Raw genomic sequence first — 21,842 nt, 5'->3', positions numbered from 1 at the left:
TTCTTGTTCCTTTGAGGATCATTTTTTCCAGTCTTACAACAAAAAAGCAGGCAGTAAATTATATGTGACAATAAGATCTGTGTAGCTCTACAGGAGATACAGTTAGTGTGGCATTTGTCAGCACACGTAAAACTTTCTTTCTAGCTCTGTATTCCATTCTACACAGCAAAGAAAAAAAATCTTACAAGTAGGTCCTTAATGATTTTTTTTTAAAGCAGCATTGTCTTTTTCTCTAATATATTAAAAAAATCAGAACGTGCTAATCTTATGTAGGTGTTATGGCTGTCCACAAAATTAGTAATAAACTTGCTCAAATACTGTTAGTTACTGCTGAAAAGTTATTTAGTTTTTCTTCAGCTCTTGATTCTAAACAATCAGGAAAAAAGTGATTCTAATAATTGCCACAGTATTGTTGGCATAATTTAATGGGACAAATAAAAGAAGAATGCTGTGAGTCTAGAAGGGTTAATGGAACCAAAAGAGTGAGCAGTAAGTGTTGATTTAACAAGAAATCTTGCCAAATTCACTGAGGTTCTGATAAAACAAAAAGACAGTGAAATAAGTTTATATTTCCTCTGAATTACATGGTGTTTTGTAGAAGTGTCACCATTTGAATATCTTGAACTAAATGCCACAATAATTCTGAAATTTGTGAAAGACTAAATTTGGATCATGTTGGAGGACACAGACGTGTGTTGTCTAATACATGATATCTTCATTTAATAATGATTGAGTAAGTTTGTTTTGGCAAGACAGTTTGGCCCAGAGCAGGGGCATGGGACTAGAACTTGAAGGAGAGTTCTGCAACCAGATTTGCTATTACCTTCTATGTTACCATAGATCATTCTCGGACTTCTTTTCATAACCAGCTAATGCTTCTGAAACGCTGGAAGTAGAAATCCTCACAACATGGGATGTACAAATGCGGTATAACGAAGAAGTGAAAAAGGCCAATGTAACTCGGTTCATTTATGTTAGGGAAGAAAGAAAACTCCATACACATTTCTGAATAGCATTATTAGTTTTGAAATTATTTCTGGTGTTTGCTTCTTTAAAGCATCATCTTTTCCCAATTTCTACTGCCCCTTTGTGTCCCCCAAAGTGTTAAAAAGATCATCATTTTGTCCTCATGCTTAAGTCCCTCTTTCCAGTGATCAGTTAGTTCTCCCTTGGTTCTATTCTGTAGGCAGTACCTCCTCAGAGATAAGTATCCCAAAGCCAGACTATATATGTATTCCGTGTACAGTCTTGTACAATACAGTAGCAACTTACCTTCTCTCGTTTATGTTACTCTTGATGCAATCTAAGTTATTTTCAGGGGGATATTTTTCCTTTTGTGGAGTTCTGTTTCTTTTTACTTTTCAGTGAACATTTCCATCCTGAATTCAGTAATAATGAAAGGGACCTAGTGATTTGCTTTGCAAGTATATTATAGTTCTTCTCCCACTAGCATAAGATTCATATTCTATTTTATAGATTTAGAATAAAAATAGATGGTAAAGTTTATAAGCATTTGCAATTATTCTTACATTTTTCTGAATATATTTTTAATATATGAATATTGTTATTGCATGTTACCACTAGGGATCATGGGTGTTGGTCTCTTTTCTAAGTAACAAGTGATAGGACAAGAGGAAATGTCCTTGAGTTATGCCAGGGGAGGTGTAGACTGGATTAAGCATTATCAAGCATTGGAATAGGCTACCTAGGGAAGTGGTTGAGTTACCACTGAGTAAAGGGGGTTGCGTTAATACCTGGAGGTATTTAAAAGATGTGGCACTCAGGAACGTCCTTTGGTGGTGGACTTGGCAGTGGCAGGTTAACGGTGGAAATCCTTTATCTTAAGGGTCTTTTCCAACCTCAATGATTCTATAATTCTATGAAACTGAGATTTGGAGGAGGGTGCGGAATGCACTTGCTGCCAACACTTTGAAATTCTTGATGTTAGAAATCACACTTTTGGACTGAAGCGGGCAGTTTAATAAGCTCGCTGTATTTAAATGCTGTTTGAGCTCATCTTTCTACTGATCTTTTTTGATAGTTTAAAAAATATAATGTGCTTTGAAAACATTGTGTTTGTTTCCATTGAAAGACCTATACAAGCAAGTAAGCAGCAAAGTTTCTGGTGCACAAGTTAAGCTGTAAAGCAGGGAGCACAGACGGGGATGTCTTTGTCATGTTTTGTAGTTGCATTGTTCTTAGGTGTCACACCAAGAATAGGTAACATATCCTTAGATGAAAACATGTTTGTATTGACTATATCCATTGAATTTAATTTAATTTTTTTACAGAAGCTTTCAGTCTTTCTTCTTGCATGTAATGTAATGCATTTCTGCATTGTGATTTATTTGCCAAGTACAATAATGCAACAAATAGTAGCATCTGTAATAGTTGAAGTATGCGAGTTTAGGTTGCTTTCTGAAGAAGATGCCTCTGTGCAGTCATGTTGTCTGTCTCTTTAGCCTCACAAATAATAATTGCCAGTTTCAACCCCACAAGACAGAGGGGTTGTGAGAATAACTGCACTTCACAAATCATAGAATGGTTTAGGTTGGAAAGGACCTTGAAGATCATAGAATTCCAACCCCCCTGCCATAGGCAGGGACACCTCCCACTAGACCAGGTTGCCCAAGGCCAAGTCCAGCCTGGCCTTGAACACCTCCAGGAATGGAGCCTCAACAACCTCTCTGGGCAACCTATTCCAGTGCTTTACCACCCTCAAAGTAAAAAATTTCTTCCTAATATTTAATCTAAACCTGCCCTCTTCCAGTTTAAAGCCATTCCCCCTCATCCTATTGCTACATGCCCTAGTAAAAAGTCCTTCCCCAGCTCTCCTGTAGGCCTCCTTTAGGTACTGGAAGGCCACAATAAGATCTTCCCAGAGCCTTCTCTTCTCCAGGCTGAACAGCCCCAACTCTTTCAGCCTCTCCTCATAGGAGAGGTGCTCCAACCCTCGGATCATCCTTGTGGCTCTCCTCTGGACATTCTCCAGCAGGTCCATGTCCTCCTTATGTTGGGGACTCCAGAGCTGGATGCAGTACTCCAGGTGGGGTCTCATGAGAGTGGAGCAGAAGGGCAGAATCACCTCCTTTGACCTGCTGGCCACCTGCACACCATGCAGCCCAGGATACGGTTGGCCTTCTGGGCTGCGATCGCACGCTGCTGGCTCGTGTTGAGCTTCTCATCAATCAGCACCCCCAGGTCCTTCTCCTCAGGGCTGCTCTCCAGCCATTACCCGCTGAGCCTGTATTTGTGCTTGGAGTTGCCCCGACCCAGATGTAGGCCCTTGCACTTGGCCTTTTTGAACTGCATAAGGTTGGCTTGGGCCCACCTCTCCAGCCTATCCAGGTCCCTCTGGATGGCATCCCTCCCCTCCAGCGTGTCTACCTCGCCAAACAGCTTGGTGTCATTGGCAAACTTGCTGAGGGTGCACTCGACCCCACTGTCCATGTTGCCGACAAAGATGTTGAACAGTACAGGTCCCAGTACCGACGCCTGAGGAACGCCATTTGTCACTGCTCTCCACTTGGACATCGAGCCGTTGACCGCAACCCTTTGAGTGCGACTGTCCAGCCAGTTCTTTATCCCCTGAGTGGTCCATTTGTTGAATCCATGTCTCTTCAATTTAGAGACCAGGATATCGTGTGGGACAGTGTCAAACGTTTTGCACAAGTTCAGGTAGATGACATCAGTTGCTCTTCCCTTATCCACTGCCACTGTGACCCCTTCATAGAAGGTCACCAAATTTGTCAGGCATGACTTGCCCTTGGTGAAGCCATGCTGGCTGTCATGAATCACCTCCTTGTTTTCTATGTGCCTCAGCAGAGTTTCCAGGAGGATCTGCTCCATGATCTTGCCAGACACAGAGGTGAGACTGACTGGCCTGTAGTTCCCTGGGTCTTCCTTGTTTCCCTTTTTGAAAATAGGGGTTATATTTCCCCTTTTCCAGTTGGCAGGAACCTCGCCAGACCTCCATGACTTCTCAGATATGATGGCTAGTGGCTTAGCGACTTCATCTGCCAGTTCCCTCTGGACCCACGGGTCAACTCAAAACGTCCCATGGACTTGTGCACCTTCGGGTTCTTCAGGTGGTCTTGCAATTGATCTTCTCCCACAGTGGGCGGTTCTTCATTTTCCCAATCCTCGCCTTTGCATTCTGCATCAAGGGTAGCGTGGCTGCAGTCCTTGCCAGTGAAGACTGAGGCAAAAAAGTCATTGAATACCTCAGCTCTGTCTCTGTCCCGGGTAACCAGTTCTTGTGTTTCCTTCCGGGGAGGGCCCACATTTTCCCTAGTCTTTCTTTTCTCTGTAGGGAACTGTGTCTAGGTAGGAGGACTGAAACCACTTCTTTTATTGAGCAAAAGGCTATTGGCTTTTAAAAGCTAACATCCAGTTGGCCAGATAGCTTTCCTGTATTCTCGTACCAGTGAATACGCTTACAGTAGCTCCTATTAGTTTGGGGGCATGAGGACAGAGGAACGATATGGGGAGGACCTGCTGCCATGAAGTTCCTAGCAAATTTAAAGTAGAAGCTGAGGAAGGCACGATGGGAAGGGGAATTACCTAGTTTTAATGTTTTGAGGGTAAGGAGGAATATCTGAGGAAATCTGCTGGAAGGAAGGGTGCCTTAATTTAGCTACTTATGGAATAAATCCATGACATAGATGAAATGTTAGCCTGTAGATATACACAGAATCATAACATGTCTGGTATCGCGTCTAGACACATTGTTTCAAGATTATTAGGTTTTACTTCCAGTTTTTACAAAATTGGAAGATTTAACTTCATGTACTGGGATAATTTTTGAATATAACATACTACCAGTATGATACACAAACTGAATAAATCATTCTCTGTACCCCTGCAAGGTTAACTGTTTGGGTTTTTTTTCCTTAATTCAAAAACACATGAAAGTGTACATAATTGTGACATTATTAAAATATAACTATTATATATAACAATATAAGTATGTATTTATACCTGAAATAAGTGCCTTTGAAATCAGATATATCCTTACAGTAAACTGTTCTAAGATGTATTTATTGCTAAGCTTTGTCTTCTTTTCCAGTTGTCCTTAAACAGTAATTGTGACATAAAAACACAGTGCTAGAAATAATATACCATACGCTACTACTGAGTAAAATGCATTAAATATATCTAGTATTCTTTTCTTTTATGCTTTTTTCTGAATGTAGATGTCATGAAAGCAGAATCATTTTCTATCTTTCAGCTTGCTTTGCTATTTCATATCTGATCTTTCAACCTTCTAGTAAAGGCTTAAAAAAACCCACAGTTTGTTTTAATAAAGCAAGAATTTACACGTTCTATTTTTAAATTACTTGAGTATTTCATATAACAAGAATATTTTCTTGCCTTTGAAGTTTTGACTTCTTTATTTGCTTTTGTGTTGTGCTAGCACTGGTTTGAAAGCTGGATTGCTCTGAGGTTTGTGTCTTACGTGTGAAACGGGAATGAGAAACACGTGAAGGACATGTCTTATCTTCCCACTGTGTGATTCAAGTACATGCACCAGAATTAGAAAGTAGAGTTAGAATCTCAAATTGTCAGTGCATATTTTTAAAATATAACTGCATGCGTCACCTCTTATTTTATGTTCTGTTTTCTAATAGAACACCTCAAAAAGCACTGCTTAAGACATGACCTTTAGTTAACTCATTTCTGGGTAATATTAGTTAAAGATAGTGGGTTGTGTCAATTAACTTTTGAGAAGAGAATGATATCTTAATTGCCATTTTCAACTGATTTCTAGATTTCACCTTGTTACTGATAGGGTAGAATTCAACATTTAAGTATTTTATTATACACAGTAAATTTTTATACAGGCTAACCTCACTGATGTATATCAAGATGTATTTGTGGTTCTTTTGCAGTTCTGTGTCCTACATGAAGAGGGCTGCCTTTCAGAATTAACCGTGCTCCTTCCTGTGATAAGAAGCTTTCTGTGGATATAACTCAGTATTTTTGCATTTGGCACTATACCTAAACCAGTATGCATTTACCTCCTCTGTATGTGCGTGGATTTTCTGATCCTCCAGTACGTCTTCTGGGCATGACAACTCATCCATTTTAACTTAATAGTGCAATGAACTGGAGCAAGGAACAAACATTGTACAGTTTTACTCACATTGTTCTGGCTTTTTAAAGTCTATTTTTACATTGTATAGCATGTAGTAAATCCTCCTGCATATTTTGTTGTTGGAAGGAAAAGTAAACTTTGAACAGTGTAAATAAAATAAGCCTAGTTTTAAGGAATCCATATTTAAGAGCATCCTTAGTTCCTATAGCAAAGACGCAAAAAGGATCACAGTCGGTCTTGGACTAAAAGATTCAAGTAAGTTCTCCAGGAAGCAGTCCAGAACAGTGTTGGTGGAAGTCAGCATTCGACACTTCTTTTAAAACGGTAACTTTGATTGAACTATAGAACAGTATTGTTCATATAGTGAACAAATCCATATTCTTTCAAGGTTTGGCATAAGTAATTGGTGTGTTACCTGTCCTTGTTATTTAACACAAACATCCAAGTAATGTAATATTTCATATTTGTTTTCATTTTAATTATTAATGTTCATGTGGCTTAGATATTCTCCCATATTGCTGCTATAATTTTACTGTTTTTAATAAGTGTTTGATCTTAATGAAAATGCTTCAATGTATAAACATTTTAAAAGGCTGTATCTTTTTAAAAATACATGTACAGTTTGAAAAACTTGCACCTGGGTTCCAAGTTAGTATTATATTGAGATGTTTGTTGTTGCGTATCTCTAAATTTTACTACAAATCTCTTGTAAATTATATGCACTGTCTCCTCTGTGATGATGTAGCTGCATTCAAACAGATGAGAATCTATTTTACAAATCTTGTAAAAGAAACATACCCCATAATCTTAACATTAAATATTTGTCACAAATAATTTTGCCAGTCTTAAAGATTAGACTGAAATATAAGGAGTACTAATAAAAATAAAGGAACTATTTTCTAGTTGAATTCCTATTGATTCTACACCCAAATTTATGTACTGTATATGTGAAAGCACTGGAAGGTAAGGTTCTAAATAGATAAACATGTGTTTTCTTCAAACATTTTTTCTATTTAGTCTTCAGTCTTTTTGTTAGTTGAAGAGACATTTGCTCCTGAATAACTTATGTCACTTCTTTAATACTCAATTTTATCGTTGTCACTAAATAATCATTTTGATCAGTAAAAAACGTTCAGTTTGAAAATAGTTCTCATAATGCTTTCTCATTTTTTTTTTTCTAAAGGCCTCAATATTTTTGTCTTTTGTGCCTTTTTCAGTCAGTAAAGTTTCCAGCTTAAAATTCTTTCCTCCTCCCTCTCCCCACTTGACCACCAATAGGTACTTGCCAGCCTGCTCAGGAATAAATGGATCCTCTGCATAAGTGTGTCATATGTGAGGGAGTATTTTTTTTTTGTTGCTTTATTCTACTTCAATTGTGGTTTCTCTAACAAGAAAACTGCCAATTATTTCTTTAGCTGATATGTTATGAACTCATTATGGCATGCTTGTTCTGTAGAAATGCTTGATGTTGACTATATTGATGCCTGGAAATTGGTAAAGGGGGTGACCCTGCTTTGCTTCATTTTTGTTTTTAAAAAAGATGCATATGTTGTGAAACACACGATGTCTCCAAATGGAGATATCTCTATTTGGAGATGTTTCAATCTACTGTTGAGGCTTAAGGTGACAAGATTGAACAAAACAGAAGAAAATTAAGGGAAGAATTAAAAAAAAAAAAAAACAAACACCAAACTTCTGACAAAGTTTGCATTGTTAGTTGTAGCAAATCTTGGATGACTTAAAGTCATGAAATACTAAAAGTAGTTCAACTTGAAAGAAAACCCAACATTAAAGACCAGAAACAGCTTTAGTGAGCTAAGCATCTGCTTGTGTATATCATGCCCCTCATCAGACTAAACAAGATTTCATTATGAAAAGTACCTGTTTACCTTATATGTCGAATGCTGGCATTAAACAACAGCTGCCAAAGGTGGCAAGTATTACACATATATATACACACCTATATATGTACATTAAAAAAAATAGATCTCAGAACATTTGAATAAAAAGAACCATGCAAATCTGCTTTTGTGCTGAGTTCTATGTACTTCATATTCTGTATCATGCATCCTTTTTCCAGATGCATTATTGAATCTTGCATTCTTTCAGGGAGCTGGATTTCATTATTCTTTTTAGTTTTAAGCATGTGATAGCTGTAAATGGCCACCCAGGAACAGTTGCTGACAAACACCCTAGAAGAGAGTTGGTAAAAATACATTTTTACCAAAATCCGTTCCATTTTTAATATGAAGACTTCTGGAGGCAAAGTCTCCTTAAAATCATTGAATCACTTGCTTTAATAGCCTTTGTTTGTTTGTTTCCTTTTTTTAAATAGAACATTTTCTTCTGGTTTTCAGCTATTTCATTCGATATAAGCTTATTTACTTGCTGGCTAGAGTCAAATTTTGAGTCAGGGACTGTATGGACAGTATGTCAGAGGTAGTCAAGAGTCCTAGAATTATGCTTTCTTGGTGAGGGAAAGAAGCTTGAAAGCAATGTCAGTTCCCTTCTGGTGAAAGATAATGATTTAGCTGAACTCTCAGCTGGTGTAGGTAATTGGCAATAAAGAACATGTGCTGTTGACTGTGCCAGGTAATTGTAGCCTTTAACTTGGAGTGGTGGTTTAAGTGAAACGATTCACATCATTGTTGCTTCCAGACTGGATTACCTTGATATTCTTTCTGCATGCATGCCACTTGGCAACTGCAGCTAGCCCAGAAATTGCACTCTGTGCGCTTGGCAAGTGTTGATAATCAAGTGCGTATCTCTGCACAGCGTGGTTTACAGTGGCTGCCGCCTCATTTCCAAGGGGACAATTTAAGATACAGGTTTCAACTCACGAAGCTGTAGATGGTGCAGAGCCCGTGTGGCAGGAGCCCTGCCTCTCCAGCTGTGGCAGCAGTGGGCAGTGGAGATCAGCAGCTTGATTCACTGAAAACAGCATCTACCCAATTCAGTTGGGAATGGCTTAGAAGCAAAGCTTTCTAGTGAAGTGTTCTCAGCTCCAATGCACTCAAGCAAGAACTTACTGACTCATCTCACCCTTCTGCAAAGTGTGTCTTTTTTTGGGGTGATGGGGCTATATTGTAACAGTAATAGAATCCATGTGAGTTTGGAACTATTTTCTGATTCAGATATCAATGCTAATTTTCTCATGAACCTGTAAGTTATCCCCGTATGTAAAGTCACTCCAGAAACCGTAAAAACTGTGTCATCCAGTAAAAAAATGAAGCCTGAGAACAAAATGGATCTTGAATTATGCTGGGTGAATTTAGTGTTCTCCTCTTGGGGGCACAGCAGTGTTTATGTTAAGCCTAAAAAACTCTCTGATTGTTGTACAGGAAACCTACCTATTCTGACGCTAAGTTAATACAATTTCTTTTCAAGATGTCTAGAATTTTTCAGGTAGCAATAAGTGCTAGGAGGGCTTTGTAGGGACCATCTAATGATGGAGAAGTGCTAGATACCTTCCTTGCAGACACTTTCTTGTCACTGAAGAACTGGAAGGAGTGCTTTCATTTTTTAAGTGCTTTGTCCTAGCTGGTGAAATGATGTGTCTTGTTCCCTTGCTCGTGTTCTTTTGATCAGGACCTAACTCAGGACTTCTTGCCTTTTTGTTTGAATGTATTGATCAATAACGGCTCTCTGGATTAGCTGATCAGTGTCCAGTCCTAAAAATAATTATTGAAGAAACTGTATGAACTGGGAGAACTAGTTGCTGAATTTTGTCGCTGTGTTTTGTTTTTCTCTCATTTATAATCTGCAAAAGTTAGATAGAAGTCTTTCTTTGCACTGAATACTAATTTAGACAGAACTCATAATTTTGTTGTTTGTTTTCCAGCCTATCTTTGTGTTTGGGTTTTATGTTAACTTTATGTAATAAATATTAATTTTAGTTTTCTGTAGCGTTGCATGCAAATTTATGAATTGAAGTACATGTTTCTTGGAAACAACATGTTATAACTTAGGCTGAATACAATGGGATGAAAAACTGAGCAAAGAAGGTAGTGTTTGAATTTTCTTGATCAGGAAAATGTTTGGAGAACACCCCATTTTTTTAAAAAACTATGGAAAGCAAATTCTCATTCTAGATCAGGAGGTGATTCTGCCCCTCTACTCCACTCTCGTGAGACCCCACCCGGAGTACTGCATCCAGCTCTTGGGCCCCCAGTATAAGAAGGACATGGAGCTGTTGGAGTGAGTCCAGAGAAGGGCCACAAAGAAGATCAGCGGGCTGGAGCACCTCTCCTATGAAGATAGGCTGAGAGAGTTGGGGTTGTTCAGCCTGGAAAAGAGAAGGCTTCAGGGACACCTCATTGCGGCCTTTCAATATATAAAGGGGGCCTATAGGGAAGATGGGGAGGGACTCTTTATCAGGGAGTGTAGTGATAGAACAAAGGGGAATGGGTTTAAACTGCAAGAGGGTAGATTTAGATTCAATATTAGGAAGAAATTCTTCATTCTGAGGGTGGTGAGGCACTGGAACAGGTTGCCCAGGGAAGCTGTGGATGCCCCATCCCTGGAAGTGTTCAAGGCCTGGTTGGATGGGTCTTCCAGCAACCTGGTCTAGTGGGAGATGTCCCTGCCCATGGCAGGGGGTTGGAACCAAGCCAAACCATTCTATGATCTGTTTCTGTCGATGTGCAATCCTGCCCAGTTCTATGGCTTGATTGATATTCAGAGGACTGACCAATTCAAAGAAAACAATCCAGATTTTCCCAATGATTGAATTTTTGGCCTTCAGGAATATTCCATTGCCAAATTCAAGCAAGCTGGTGTACAGGAAGTCTTTCAAGTGGAATGGCAGTGTTGCTGTTAAAATGTCAGTTCATTTTTAGCGGTAGACAAATCATTGACTTCTTCCAGAAATGTTTCTCCTTCTGCTTGTATTGCCTTCACAGGAAAACTAATCATGTAAAGTAAGCCCTATATAGATCATGCTGCTTATCTGTGTATTTTGGAATCAGGGGTTGGAAGACTTCTAAATTAGCGTGGAAGTCCCTCAAAACACCTTACACCTATTTCATTGTGAAAAAACATCTCTGCGGTATTACCTGCATTCACTTCTCTCCAACCTGAGGGAGAGAACCTGTCCTTGAGATAAATTTGAAAGAGACAAATGCAGAACCTCTTGTCACTTTCAGTTCCAGAAGTTGATACTGTCTGCTAGCATGAAAATAGTTGAGAGCTGCTTCCTTTTACATGCTTCTGTCATTGATGCATGGAGGGAGCAGCCAGATCAGCCTGATCTAAACCTCATTGTCACCAGAACCACCGACCATTTGCCTAAAATTGAACGATTGTTTCCTCTAAATGCCTATCTGAGATCATAAAAGATGGAGCCCTAGAAGGCTTCAGTTTGCATTTGATGCAGTGGGCGATCCCCCTGTGAACATTCAGGACATCGGAGCACAAGGTGGCACTGCAGTAGCCTGTTAAGCAGAACGTCCCAAGAGTGAGCTATGCTGCATAAGCACTTGGTACTCAAGGAGGGTCTTGCAGAGCCACTGCACTCTACAGTGGTGACAGCTTCAGGAGGACAGGGCCCTTGCCATCCTTAAGATTTCTAAAGGGTGTTTTAGCCATGAAAGATGAACAGGGAGGTCTTTTTTTTCCTGTTTCTGTAGACGTCGCTTTTCCAGTGCCTCGTTAAATTTTTGTGCTGCTCTGAGCTGACTCAAGAAGTTGGTATTAAGTATGACTTTGGTGGCTTAGAGCAGTAAGTATTGAAGTTTGGGGTAAAAATTGAGTAAAATCCGATAGTCTTCTGGGTAATTTTAAGAGCTCTATATCTAATCTTGCATGTTTGGGATAGCAAACTATTAATGATTGTTCTTTGTCATGTATCATTCAACATAAATGGACAGTCACATTTTCCTTTGAAATGTTGGTCAATAGCTCTGTTGGCTGCCTACAGACAATTCTGCACTCTTATGAATGGCTCCCAGAACAAAGTTTACCTATGTGGCCAGAATTTTTTTCAAAGACGAGCATAGAGTTTTGAAAAGCCTATTTAAATAAGTGTATGAAGAACACAGAATGGACTTTCCATTAGTATTATCCCTAAACAATTCACAAGCTTGTTTCAGTAGCTAGAGCAGTACCAGGAACGTGAAACAACAACATAACGTGCAGACCATACCTTTAGCATTCTCTTGTAGAAACTTTATTCCCTGGAACTGAGAAACAGTCCCCTTCTCAAAGCTGAAAGCAATCACGGAGTTGAGACGTCACGAGGTATTGGAAGATCAGGAGACAGCTGTGTTTGCCAGTATGGAAGAGCTCAGAAGCTCTGATCAGGAGATGGATGGACCTCAGAAGGTAAGACCAGATACTCGTTGTTACTGACAGCAGTGACTTGCCAACTCAGGAGATGAAACAGCAGGAACAACTGGAAGGTCTTCATTGCTCCTTCTGGCCTGTGTCTCCTGAGCAGGGCTGAGTCCTACAGTGGCCAACTTTCCCTGCCTCTGCCCACGTTCCTTTCCAGGTGGCCCTTCCTGCCCCTTCTGTTGTCTGTGTTCCTTCCTATGCATGTTCCTCCCTGTTCACCTGAGGCTGCCTTTGTGGTAACCCTGCTCTATGCCTCAGTAAGAGGAACATGATGGGCCTACATGATCCTCCCCCTGCTACTCCAAACCAATGTGTTTTCTTTTCCCCCTTTCCTAGCCTGGTGGCTCTTCAGTTGTGTTACCAGCTGTAACAAAAACCCAGACCGCAATACCCCATGGAACATAAGTAGTTAAGACTCGTATCTTTGAAGAGGGGAAATTCATGAGGGAACTGGGTGTTGGGGAAATTGTGTCCGAATAAGCAACGAAGCAGCTCAGAAACTGAGTGAGTACGTGTTGGGGGGGTTGACAACCCTGGGGGCAAACAAGGAGTTGCAGGGCTGGCTGGGTGGTGGGCTCCTAGCGCAGAAAGGCACCGTCAGAGCCAGAAGCAGCTGCTGATGCAGTGGGTGTGAGGCTGAGGGACAGAAACGCGGTCTGGCTGCGGCAAGTTATTGAGTACTGAGCCCAGAAGAAGAGAAGGGGCTGTTGAGAAGGAGCAGGTCTGGGTGAAAGAGAGGAGGTGGTTGGTGCACGGCTGAGAATGTAAGAGTGTGCTGGGAGACTGAAACTCCCATTTTGTGTGTGTTGGTGTAAGCTGGTTTGTTTGTGGAGGCTGTTATGGTCTAGTTCTCAGCTAGCAGGGTGTAGAGGGACTCCGCAGTTTTTCTGCCTGCTCTGTCATCATGTGCTAAGGGGAAAACAAAGCTGGCCAGCATGTGCCTCTGTGGGGCACAGTCCTGCTGCCGTCTGTAATGGCTTCTCATCATCTTTGCACAGCCTTTACGGTTCAGAGACGATGCACGTCATATCAGCCTTCCTAGTGTCTACCTGCCTTTTTAACGGTCTGGCTGAATGCTTGCTCTACTGAGGGCAGCACAGGTGAAGTTAGCAGGAGGTAAGTGATGTTTACTCTGCTGCGAATTGGAACTGGAACCCCCCAGAACCTGGTATCTGCAGGCGGGAAGAGACTCTCACTCTTTGAAATCGAAGCGTTCACAACCTGGCAACAAAGGCAGGACTGGTACAGGTGACCTGGGTGCTTGTGAATTGTTCCTGGTGGTGTCTAAGGGCTTGTGTTATGAAGCAGAGGGAGCCCATCTAGTTGCAGGATGTACAGGAGTCCTGCAAAGGTTGCTAAATAGTGTTGTGAATCCTTTTGTGTGTTGCTTCATGGCTTCTTCAACAAGTGGATGCAATTTTGCCTGTGAGGGACACGTGAGTGTGGAGAGGAGTTGCTAGAGGAGATGGGGGCTGTCTCCTGGGGTCCGCTCTGCCCTAGGGCCCGTTCCAAGGGTGCAGGACAGCCTGCTGTAGGACACAGCAGCCTTGCATAGGATGCCAGCTAGTTTTCAGTCCCTGTGAAGCCTTTGGTTCTCTAAGAACACAATTCTGGAAATCTGGGTCTCAGTTGTGGCCGTATTTGTCAGCGCCTACAGAGTCTTAGGCCTCATGAAGACTCTCTGCTTTTCTCTGTTCCAGACAGGTTTGGTGTCTCAGTCCCACATTGTGTTCAGTCTTGGCCAAGGGTGAGATTTAAGTGCCACACCTCAACAGTTCTGGTCTTTTCTGCAAACTGTAGCTTCTCCAGGACTGTGCGATCACCGTATTGTTTCAGGGGCTTCACATATTTTTTTATTCTGGGATCCCTTAAGCCTTCAGTTTGTCTGGTTTTGGAGTCTCCAGCTCATCCAGAGTTAACAAGCATGTTGCTGTCAGTCTGCAAGTTCTCACATGTGTTTCCAGGTGCCTGGATCTCACAGCCAGGTTGTAGAAAACTGTATTTCTCCCCCAAAAGACTAAAACTGGAGACAAGATGTGAAAAATAGATTCTTGGAAAGTAACAGCCCATTGGTCATCCACTGATTTATTTGTATCACACACACACACACACACCCTTCCCTTTAGATTCAGTGTTAGGAACAGTGCTACTGTGTTGTGTTTTGGATGCAGTCTTAGCAAAGGGTTCGTGTTATTTGAGCCATCTGATGGCTTTTCCAATTGAGGACACCAGCAAAGCTACCAGAGATCCTTGTATTTATATGCATTCTGGAACTGGCAGTCTGATATGGTTAGGGCTAGAGGTCAGTTAGGGTTAGCATCCTTTCTGGGGTCACTCCACTGAATACTGCAATATCTCTCCATTTAAAAGGGGGACGTGAGCCCCTTCTCATCTGGTCCTTATTTTCTGCTTAGGACAGTCGTTTCTGCTAGAATCGCTGTAACAGCACGTGGTTTTCTAAGATCTGAAGATTGCCGTTTACAGGCGACTAGCTTTCCTTTAAGAATAATACGAGTCAGTAAGAGTTCTTTCCAAAACGACACCTTTAAAGGAGTAATTTCTCTCTGGCAGGTGTCAGTCTGAAATACATGTGCCTGCCACAGGATGGCAGCAATCAGTCACCTTTGAAGCATCTTCTTTCAGTTGGAGTATTACATTTCAAGATGAAGTCCAAAGATAAGCTATTCACACTAGATCACTCTGTGAAGATGATATGACAAACACGGGAAAGCCTTTGTGTATTCTTATTCGTTATTAATGGCAACCATGATTTACAAAGTTTATTACAATGTGATACTTTGCTTAGCTACAAAAGCTGTCCCGAGGGATGAGCTCTGAATACCTTATCGTATAGTAGTTTGTAGGAGAGTTCATTCTTGGGGGGATTAAATACTGAGGGTGAGGTATGTAATCTCTTTTTAATGCTCCCCAATGAGTATATGTTTAATTCTTACCAAAATCTAAGGGGTTTCGGCCTTTACGCCTGGGTTTCCAGTGCCTAAGGTCATCTAAACGATCCATCACTGCGGAGTGATGGGGTCACTGCAATGTGATGCCCAGCTGTGATATAACTTCAGTTTCCCTGGAATTCAGTGCCTGTTTGACAGCGTTCAGTGCCTGGAGCCAGTGATTAGCATTTTAATGTTTATGTACATTTACTTACAGCTGGTTTGCTGTCATCTCATCTGAAACAATAAATTATTTTTTACATCCAGGCTCTTGTAGTGGTCCCTAGTTGGTTCTGTGGTCAATATCATCACCTGTGGTCAGTGACCTGCCCCAGCGCTGACTGGTAAAAGCACTGTATTCAGTAAGACTCTATGTGAAAGCTGAAGGGGATTAATAGCCTTTACTGTGTAAAGGATTCAGTGAAATTAAATTGTTCTTTGAAAGTTCTACTTTGTCAAAACTGAGCCTTTTTGTTAGAAAAAACATTTTTAAAAATCAAAAAGTGCAGGGGTAAAACAGGATTTGTAGCCAGGGAGCTCTCTGCCCTGGCAGAGTGTGCGCCCTGCTGCCTCCAGCCAGGGATCCGCATCTCCATCTCCACCGCTGCAGGTGTGTGCCCCAGCGCTGGAGTGCAGGGCTGGTCTCTCTCCCCCCAAGACTAATAAGGTTTACAAATGTAGGTCGCGCTAATTGGGATGGTGCTGCTAAGAGGCTGCGTTTGGGCTGCACGCAGAACCACTGGGGGAAATGGCCAGAGTTTCAGCCCTCTTCCTACCAGCTTGAGTAACTGCGCTATGTCACAGGATAACTCACTTGCTTCTCTCTTTGTGTCAGGAGATGGGTTCATAAGCCTCCCTCATTCACTTTTTTTTTTTAAAATCCTTTAATTTGGAATATTTGGCAGATGTCTCAGCTGCAGCCCCTCTGCGTGGGGTCAGAAAGACAGGATGCGTGTCGGTGGGGCACTGTGCAGGAGGCAGGAGTGCGCAACACACACCACACGCCTGAGCTGAAGCAGCCACAGTTGGGAACTGCAAAACGCTGGGAGATGTGTCCTCTGGGAGGAAGGAGGCTGCCTGATGCCTAGGCAACACCAGAGACTAGAAACTGTCCCAAGAGGGCATAAAAACAGGGGTGAGGCAGTCAGCATGGTGGCTGATGTGAATGAAAGGAGGTGTGAGGAAGGCAACTGACAGAGAGAAAGCCCTGGACTTCAGGGGACCAAACTTGGGCTCCTTCAGGCAGCTTGTCCTCAGCTTCACAATGACAGAGGTAGCAAAGTAGAAGAATAACATGAGGAAAAATGTCAGTCTCACAATGGGCAAAAAAAAAAAACCCAGGGTGCTATAAATTTCAAGTGTCTTCCTAATATAATAGGCTTGTATGAGTCAGTTTGGAGAGCCTAGTACCAGACGAGACAGGAGACTCAAAGCTGTTAATAGCACTCCGGCAGGCAGACTTTCCTGGCTGCCTCCGCTAGCCCGCATAGCAATGTATTAATTGCTGTTCTGGAGCAGTCCACCAAAAATTATGCTTGGTTTTTTGTCCATTTTTTCCCCTGTACAGATGATGGAAAGTGTCCCGAGTGTCTTAGGCCAGCTGTTTGACGTCATGTCCCTTTGGGAGTCTGAGAAGTCATTTTCAGCATTTGAAGGAAAATATCCTGTAACAGTATAATACTGGCGTTACACATATTTCTATCGCAGAGGTGGATAATCTGAGGCTGTGCCAGAAGTAGTACTGAGAGAAGAAGTGCTTCTGCTCCTCTTCACTGCAGAACCCTTTTTCCCATGGCGTGGGCGACAGGCTCCTTCCCGGCATTGGCTGCAAGTAATGGGGGTAGGTTGGGGCACATCCACATCTATAAAGCAAAATCATACTCTTTGGTGACTGGTGTGGAGGTGCTTGGCATCAGAAAAGGAGACCACATGTGGAAAGCCCCGAGGGGGATAGAAAAGGCACAGCCCAGATGTATCGCTGAAGGTGTCAGACCAGAGGTAGGATCAAGGACCTATTTATCAAAGCATACCTTCTCCTTGTCGCTGAGATTTTAGCAATTGTATGTAAGGAGAGGCAAGAACTGAGTCACTGGCGAGATTTGTATGATCTTATACGGGACACAGATTTAGGTTATAGATTTAAAGATTTAGGAGGATAATTCTGAATTAGATGTGTTCAGTCAGAGCTCTCCACTCATCATTCCTGCAGCACCCATGCAGGTTTCTGAGCTGTGTACTGCATCACAGGGATGGCATCGAGAAAGCATCTGAAAGGTGTTTTCCCTCTGCTGTTCACACGGGTCAGGAGATTTTCGTTCTTGGCTAACAGCTGGTTGCAGTCTTTGTATTCATCCATTCTCAGTCTCCTGCTGGCGGTGGCTTTTCTTCCCAGAAATCCCAAACAGGGTGAAAAATCTAGCATTCCTGCAGAGAGCCATCTTGGCCACTGTGCTTTGAATGACTTGCCTGGCTGTTTTGCTGTGTGGAGAGAAGGAACCTCTTAGAGAACAGAGGCATGACCTTCTGTCTATGACTGATTGCTATCGGTTTCGTGAGTTTGTCTCTGTCACTTGGAATAACCTGCATGTCTTTCAGTGTGGCTTTATCTTGCCCCAAGTGGAAGTGAACGCTGCTTTATCAACAGCATTTTCAAATCAAGAATTCTACTATCAGGAAAAGCATTTGGCCAACTCTTTCAAGGACTCCCTGTGCAGGTGCATTTTCTTTTTATAACTGATCCAGCTAAGACGCGGAATGGGCTTGGGTGTAACCATAAGGTGATGGTATGACATGATAAGCAAAGTTCAATGTTTTATTTATGGGAACAGAAAGTAAATTTGAAGTTGAAATAAATTCTTCAGTCGTGTCCTACAGGCTGCTGCGGATTTGCCATCCTGAGCGGTGGGTACCACCCTGGCCCACCAAATACAAGGATGGATACACATATAACGCCAGACTTTTTATAATTCAGTTTATATGTCTAAAATACTGTCCTGACTCGTGGTTAATAGATTGCTTAAAGATGACTTTGAGATACCTAATGCACGCCCCGAGTGCTGTGAATGCCAGGATGCTCTGTCTGGGGAGCATAGCAATGGGCCACAGCTGGCTGTCCAAGTTTTTCAACCTCTGCACAGAGGACATACTGAATTTAATGCACAAACACAGATTTTTTTATTTTTTTTTTTTGAGCAGTGCATGCAGATGTGTTTTGAAGGGGGACTGTGACAGGAGAGCAGCTAGGAAAAGCTATGGAAAAATAGAGGGGGTGCACATCTTTTATTCAAGGAATAAATCTGGGAGAAGAATAGTAGTAGTACTACCACTATGGGTCTACTGGCTCGTCTTTCCAGCCAGGCTGTTAAAGGATCAGCTCTTGTAGCCTTTTAAAGAAAATTCTCGATAGCCTTGAACTTTACAATTCTCCTTCTCAAACGACAGCATATGATTGAAAATGTTACAAGAGAGCAAATACGGTTGTTCTCTGACTTAGTATAAGGAAAGCTCCCAAAAACTCACCACAGGTGCAAACAAGGCTCAGATCACTCAGCTGATGTGTGACCAAGCCCCGAGCTTGGCAGGGATCTTTTGGGTTTGCCTGGGCAAATAAAATGTCCTTTGTGGAAAGCCTTGGCACCCTAATGGTGAAAAGTGCTGTTCAAATTTTAGGCTTTATTTTTCCAGTTTGCATTGGTAAAGTGACCCGAGGACTGGCTGACAGCGTTTTGAAAGCTCACTTTCTGTGCGTCTGCGAACAGTGATGCTCTCTGTTTTCCCCTCGGCAGATGCAGCCCTGGCTGACCTGCGCGAAGGATTATGAGCTAAAGTGGACAACATGGTGCAGCGCCTGACGACTCAGCCGTGTTGTCGAGCCGCGCAGTTTTGATGTGAGAAACTGCTCACCTCTTCTGACCTCCTTTGGCAGTGCGTGCTCTTGCCCAAATAAGCAGCCCGTTTACTTATACACCAAGCAAACAGCCCTGAAAAGCCGATACTGCTCCTTTTGAAGTGCTGAAGAACTTTGCCATTCATTTGCAAGATCAGAGAGGCTGTATTTTTCAGGCGAGCCGCCCCGAAATCCCCGCTGGAGTTCTTCGTTCCTGTTTCTTCTCCAAGAAGTCATCCACTTCCACCCTTTCCCTAAAGTGCTGTCAGAGCAGAGTCCCTGCAAACAGTTCTGGTGTTTTCAAACTTTGCAGGGAAAGAAGAGACGGTGTATTCTCTTCTGTAGGGCGTTTTCTGGGTCTTTTTCACTTGTAGGAATGTTAACTTTACTCAGGCACTCAGTCACGTGGAAAAGCTGTTTGTAGCCCTGTGTTGTTCTTCAGCAGAAGTTACTGATGCCTATTACCTGTCCTAAACAAGGCCCTGGCAAAGTAATACGAGAAACTCTCAGATGGCATTGTTGTCAGCCTTTGGGTTTGAAGTTGCAGTGTAAATATCCTTCTGTTAAGTAGATTAGAAATGTGAAATGCTTGAAAGTTTAAAAAATAAGGCATATTTCTGTCTTTAGATGTGTCTTGCATCAATGTTTACCATGAGAAATACGGGCACCTGTAGCCTGGCTGTGTACCACTGTGGCATCTTGAAGATTGTTGAGGTGACGGTGTCTGCCTTCTGTAAAACTGTTGATCTGAACCTTGTGGTGAAGGACACAGACAAATACCACTATTGCCCTTTCTTAGTGTCCTTTTAACAGAAGAGGTTAGGAAAGCGGGTTAGTAGCTCTCAGTTGGCATTATTAAAGGCTCAGAAAGCTTTTCCTGAAACCTTTTGCAATCCATACGCCTGAAACTGCTTGTTCTCTGTTGTGGGTGGTTAAGCATATAGCTTCAAATCTGCCGAGGAGGGGCAGGAAAACGATGCTGAAAAGCAGACGGCTTAAAACAAACAAACAAAAAAAAAAAAACCAAACAAAAAAACCCCAAACAAACAAACAAAAAAACCAAAAACAGAACAATGAAGTTAGAGAATCTACCTTCTGTTTTTGTCAAGTCCTGGGTTTTGGATGGGAAAGAAAATAAATGAGCATTTCGGCTCCATGAAATCCTTAGGGAAGAGAATGTAAGGAGAATCAGCCTTTCCCTACAGGCAAGTCTTGGGAAGAGAGAGTGAGTAGCACAGGTGGTGGTGATGGGGTGAGATATGGGCCGAAGCACTACAACGCAGACGTCTGCCTCTGTGCTCTCATCATCCCCTACAGACATACAAAGGTATATGGCTGCATGTACACTTTATCCATCTTTAAGGTAAAATCCGGAGCTCTTGTACTGCAAATTTGAGAGGTACGAGCTGTTCATTGCAGGTTCCAGGGGTGAAGCATGGCTGGTAGCGGTGTTTATGAGGCTCAGGTGTAGGAAAGTCAGCGGAGCAGCAGTGCTGCCTCTCCTCACCTGACGCTGAGGTGCACCGGTTTGAAATCATCAGCTGATTGTGCTTTATCTGTAGTCTAATCTATAAGGTACCTATAGTGCTTCCAAAATATTCTTAGGCAGAGATAGGGAAGCCTAAACTCTAACATCTGACAGAGCTTTCTGGCATTACAAAATATACAGGGATTGTGATGTTTCTCACTTTTTTTTCACCACTCTTGTTGCAAATGAGTATGAGTCTTGTCTTTAATAAATGAAAGTTCAACGGGGTCGAAGTTTCTTCTGTAAAACCCCACTGCTTACATGGATGTGTGATCCTTTCCTCTCTAATAAAGTATACTTTAATTTTGGTTATAAAATACTGTATGTACAGTACATTGGCAGAAAGCTGTCTGCTATAAAATGCCAACCTAAATTCTGAGCCAGAATGTAGTCCCTGCACAAAACACTTGTATTCTCTAACATAATGATGCTTCTGTTCAAACCGTTAATGTGAGGAAATAATATCTGTGATAAAACTCGTGTTCTTTACCATGCGGCCCAGATACCTAGGAATTATACAGACTTCCTTTGGCACTCACACAAAAGAGCCAGTAGGTACCTAATAATACTCCAAACCTCGGTTTGCTTTTCCAGAAATTGCAGCCCCGATTCCTTCCCCAAGTTTGGAAGAGAAACTGAAGTGGCTTGTCCAAAAATAGTGATCCCACTAACTTTCGAGAACATGGTCATTAATGTTATATCCATATATCCTGTTCAACAAGGGACCTTTACCATTGTGTAAGTAAGAGTACAATGCTTGGCTCTTTTTTTAATGTATTTTTGATGCATGGAAAAGTGTTATCCTGAAGTGAACTAATTCATGTAATGGGGAGGAGTTTTCTATTTTCCTCTGTCTTGGCAGCTTAGGCTTGTGAGAACAGATATTTGAATGTATGAAACAAAACCTGGCATTAGAGAAAAATAAGGGGGTAACATTTGATGGTAAGGAACAACGCGTAGGAAGTAAGGAGAAGTGTCTGGTTCTCCGTAAAAGCTTTATACTTCTGACTTGATTACATATTGTTACATAGCTTGTGGAGAGCTCTCTGA

At 42.0% G+C, this 21,842-nt stretch overlaps 1 protein-coding gene across 1 annotated transcript in view; it reads left to right on the top strand.

Moving 5' to 3' along the window:
* The window catches only part of FEZ2 (fasciculation and elongation protein zeta 2), a 31,634-nt gene extending 23,379 nt beyond the window's left edge, over positions 1-8,255 (top strand). Inside the window, exon 8 of the mRNA XM_082481911.1 lies at positions 5,892-8,255. Coding sequence (XP_082338037.1) covers positions 5,892-5,908 — 17 coding nt within the window. The 3' untranslated portion in view covers positions 5,909-8,255. The remainder of the gene's footprint in view (positions 1-5,891) is intronic.
* Positions 8,256-21,842: the final 13,587 nt, after the last annotated feature.

Source organism: Vanellus vanellus, assembly GCF_965231255.1.
Source record: "Vanellus vanellus genome assembly, chromosome: 3".
Lineage (NCBI taxonomy): Eukaryota > Metazoa > Chordata > Aves > Charadriiformes > Charadriidae > Vanellus > Vanellus vanellus.
Note: the sequence above shows the minus strand (reverse complement) of the source record. Positions and strands in the feature narration are given on the sequence as shown.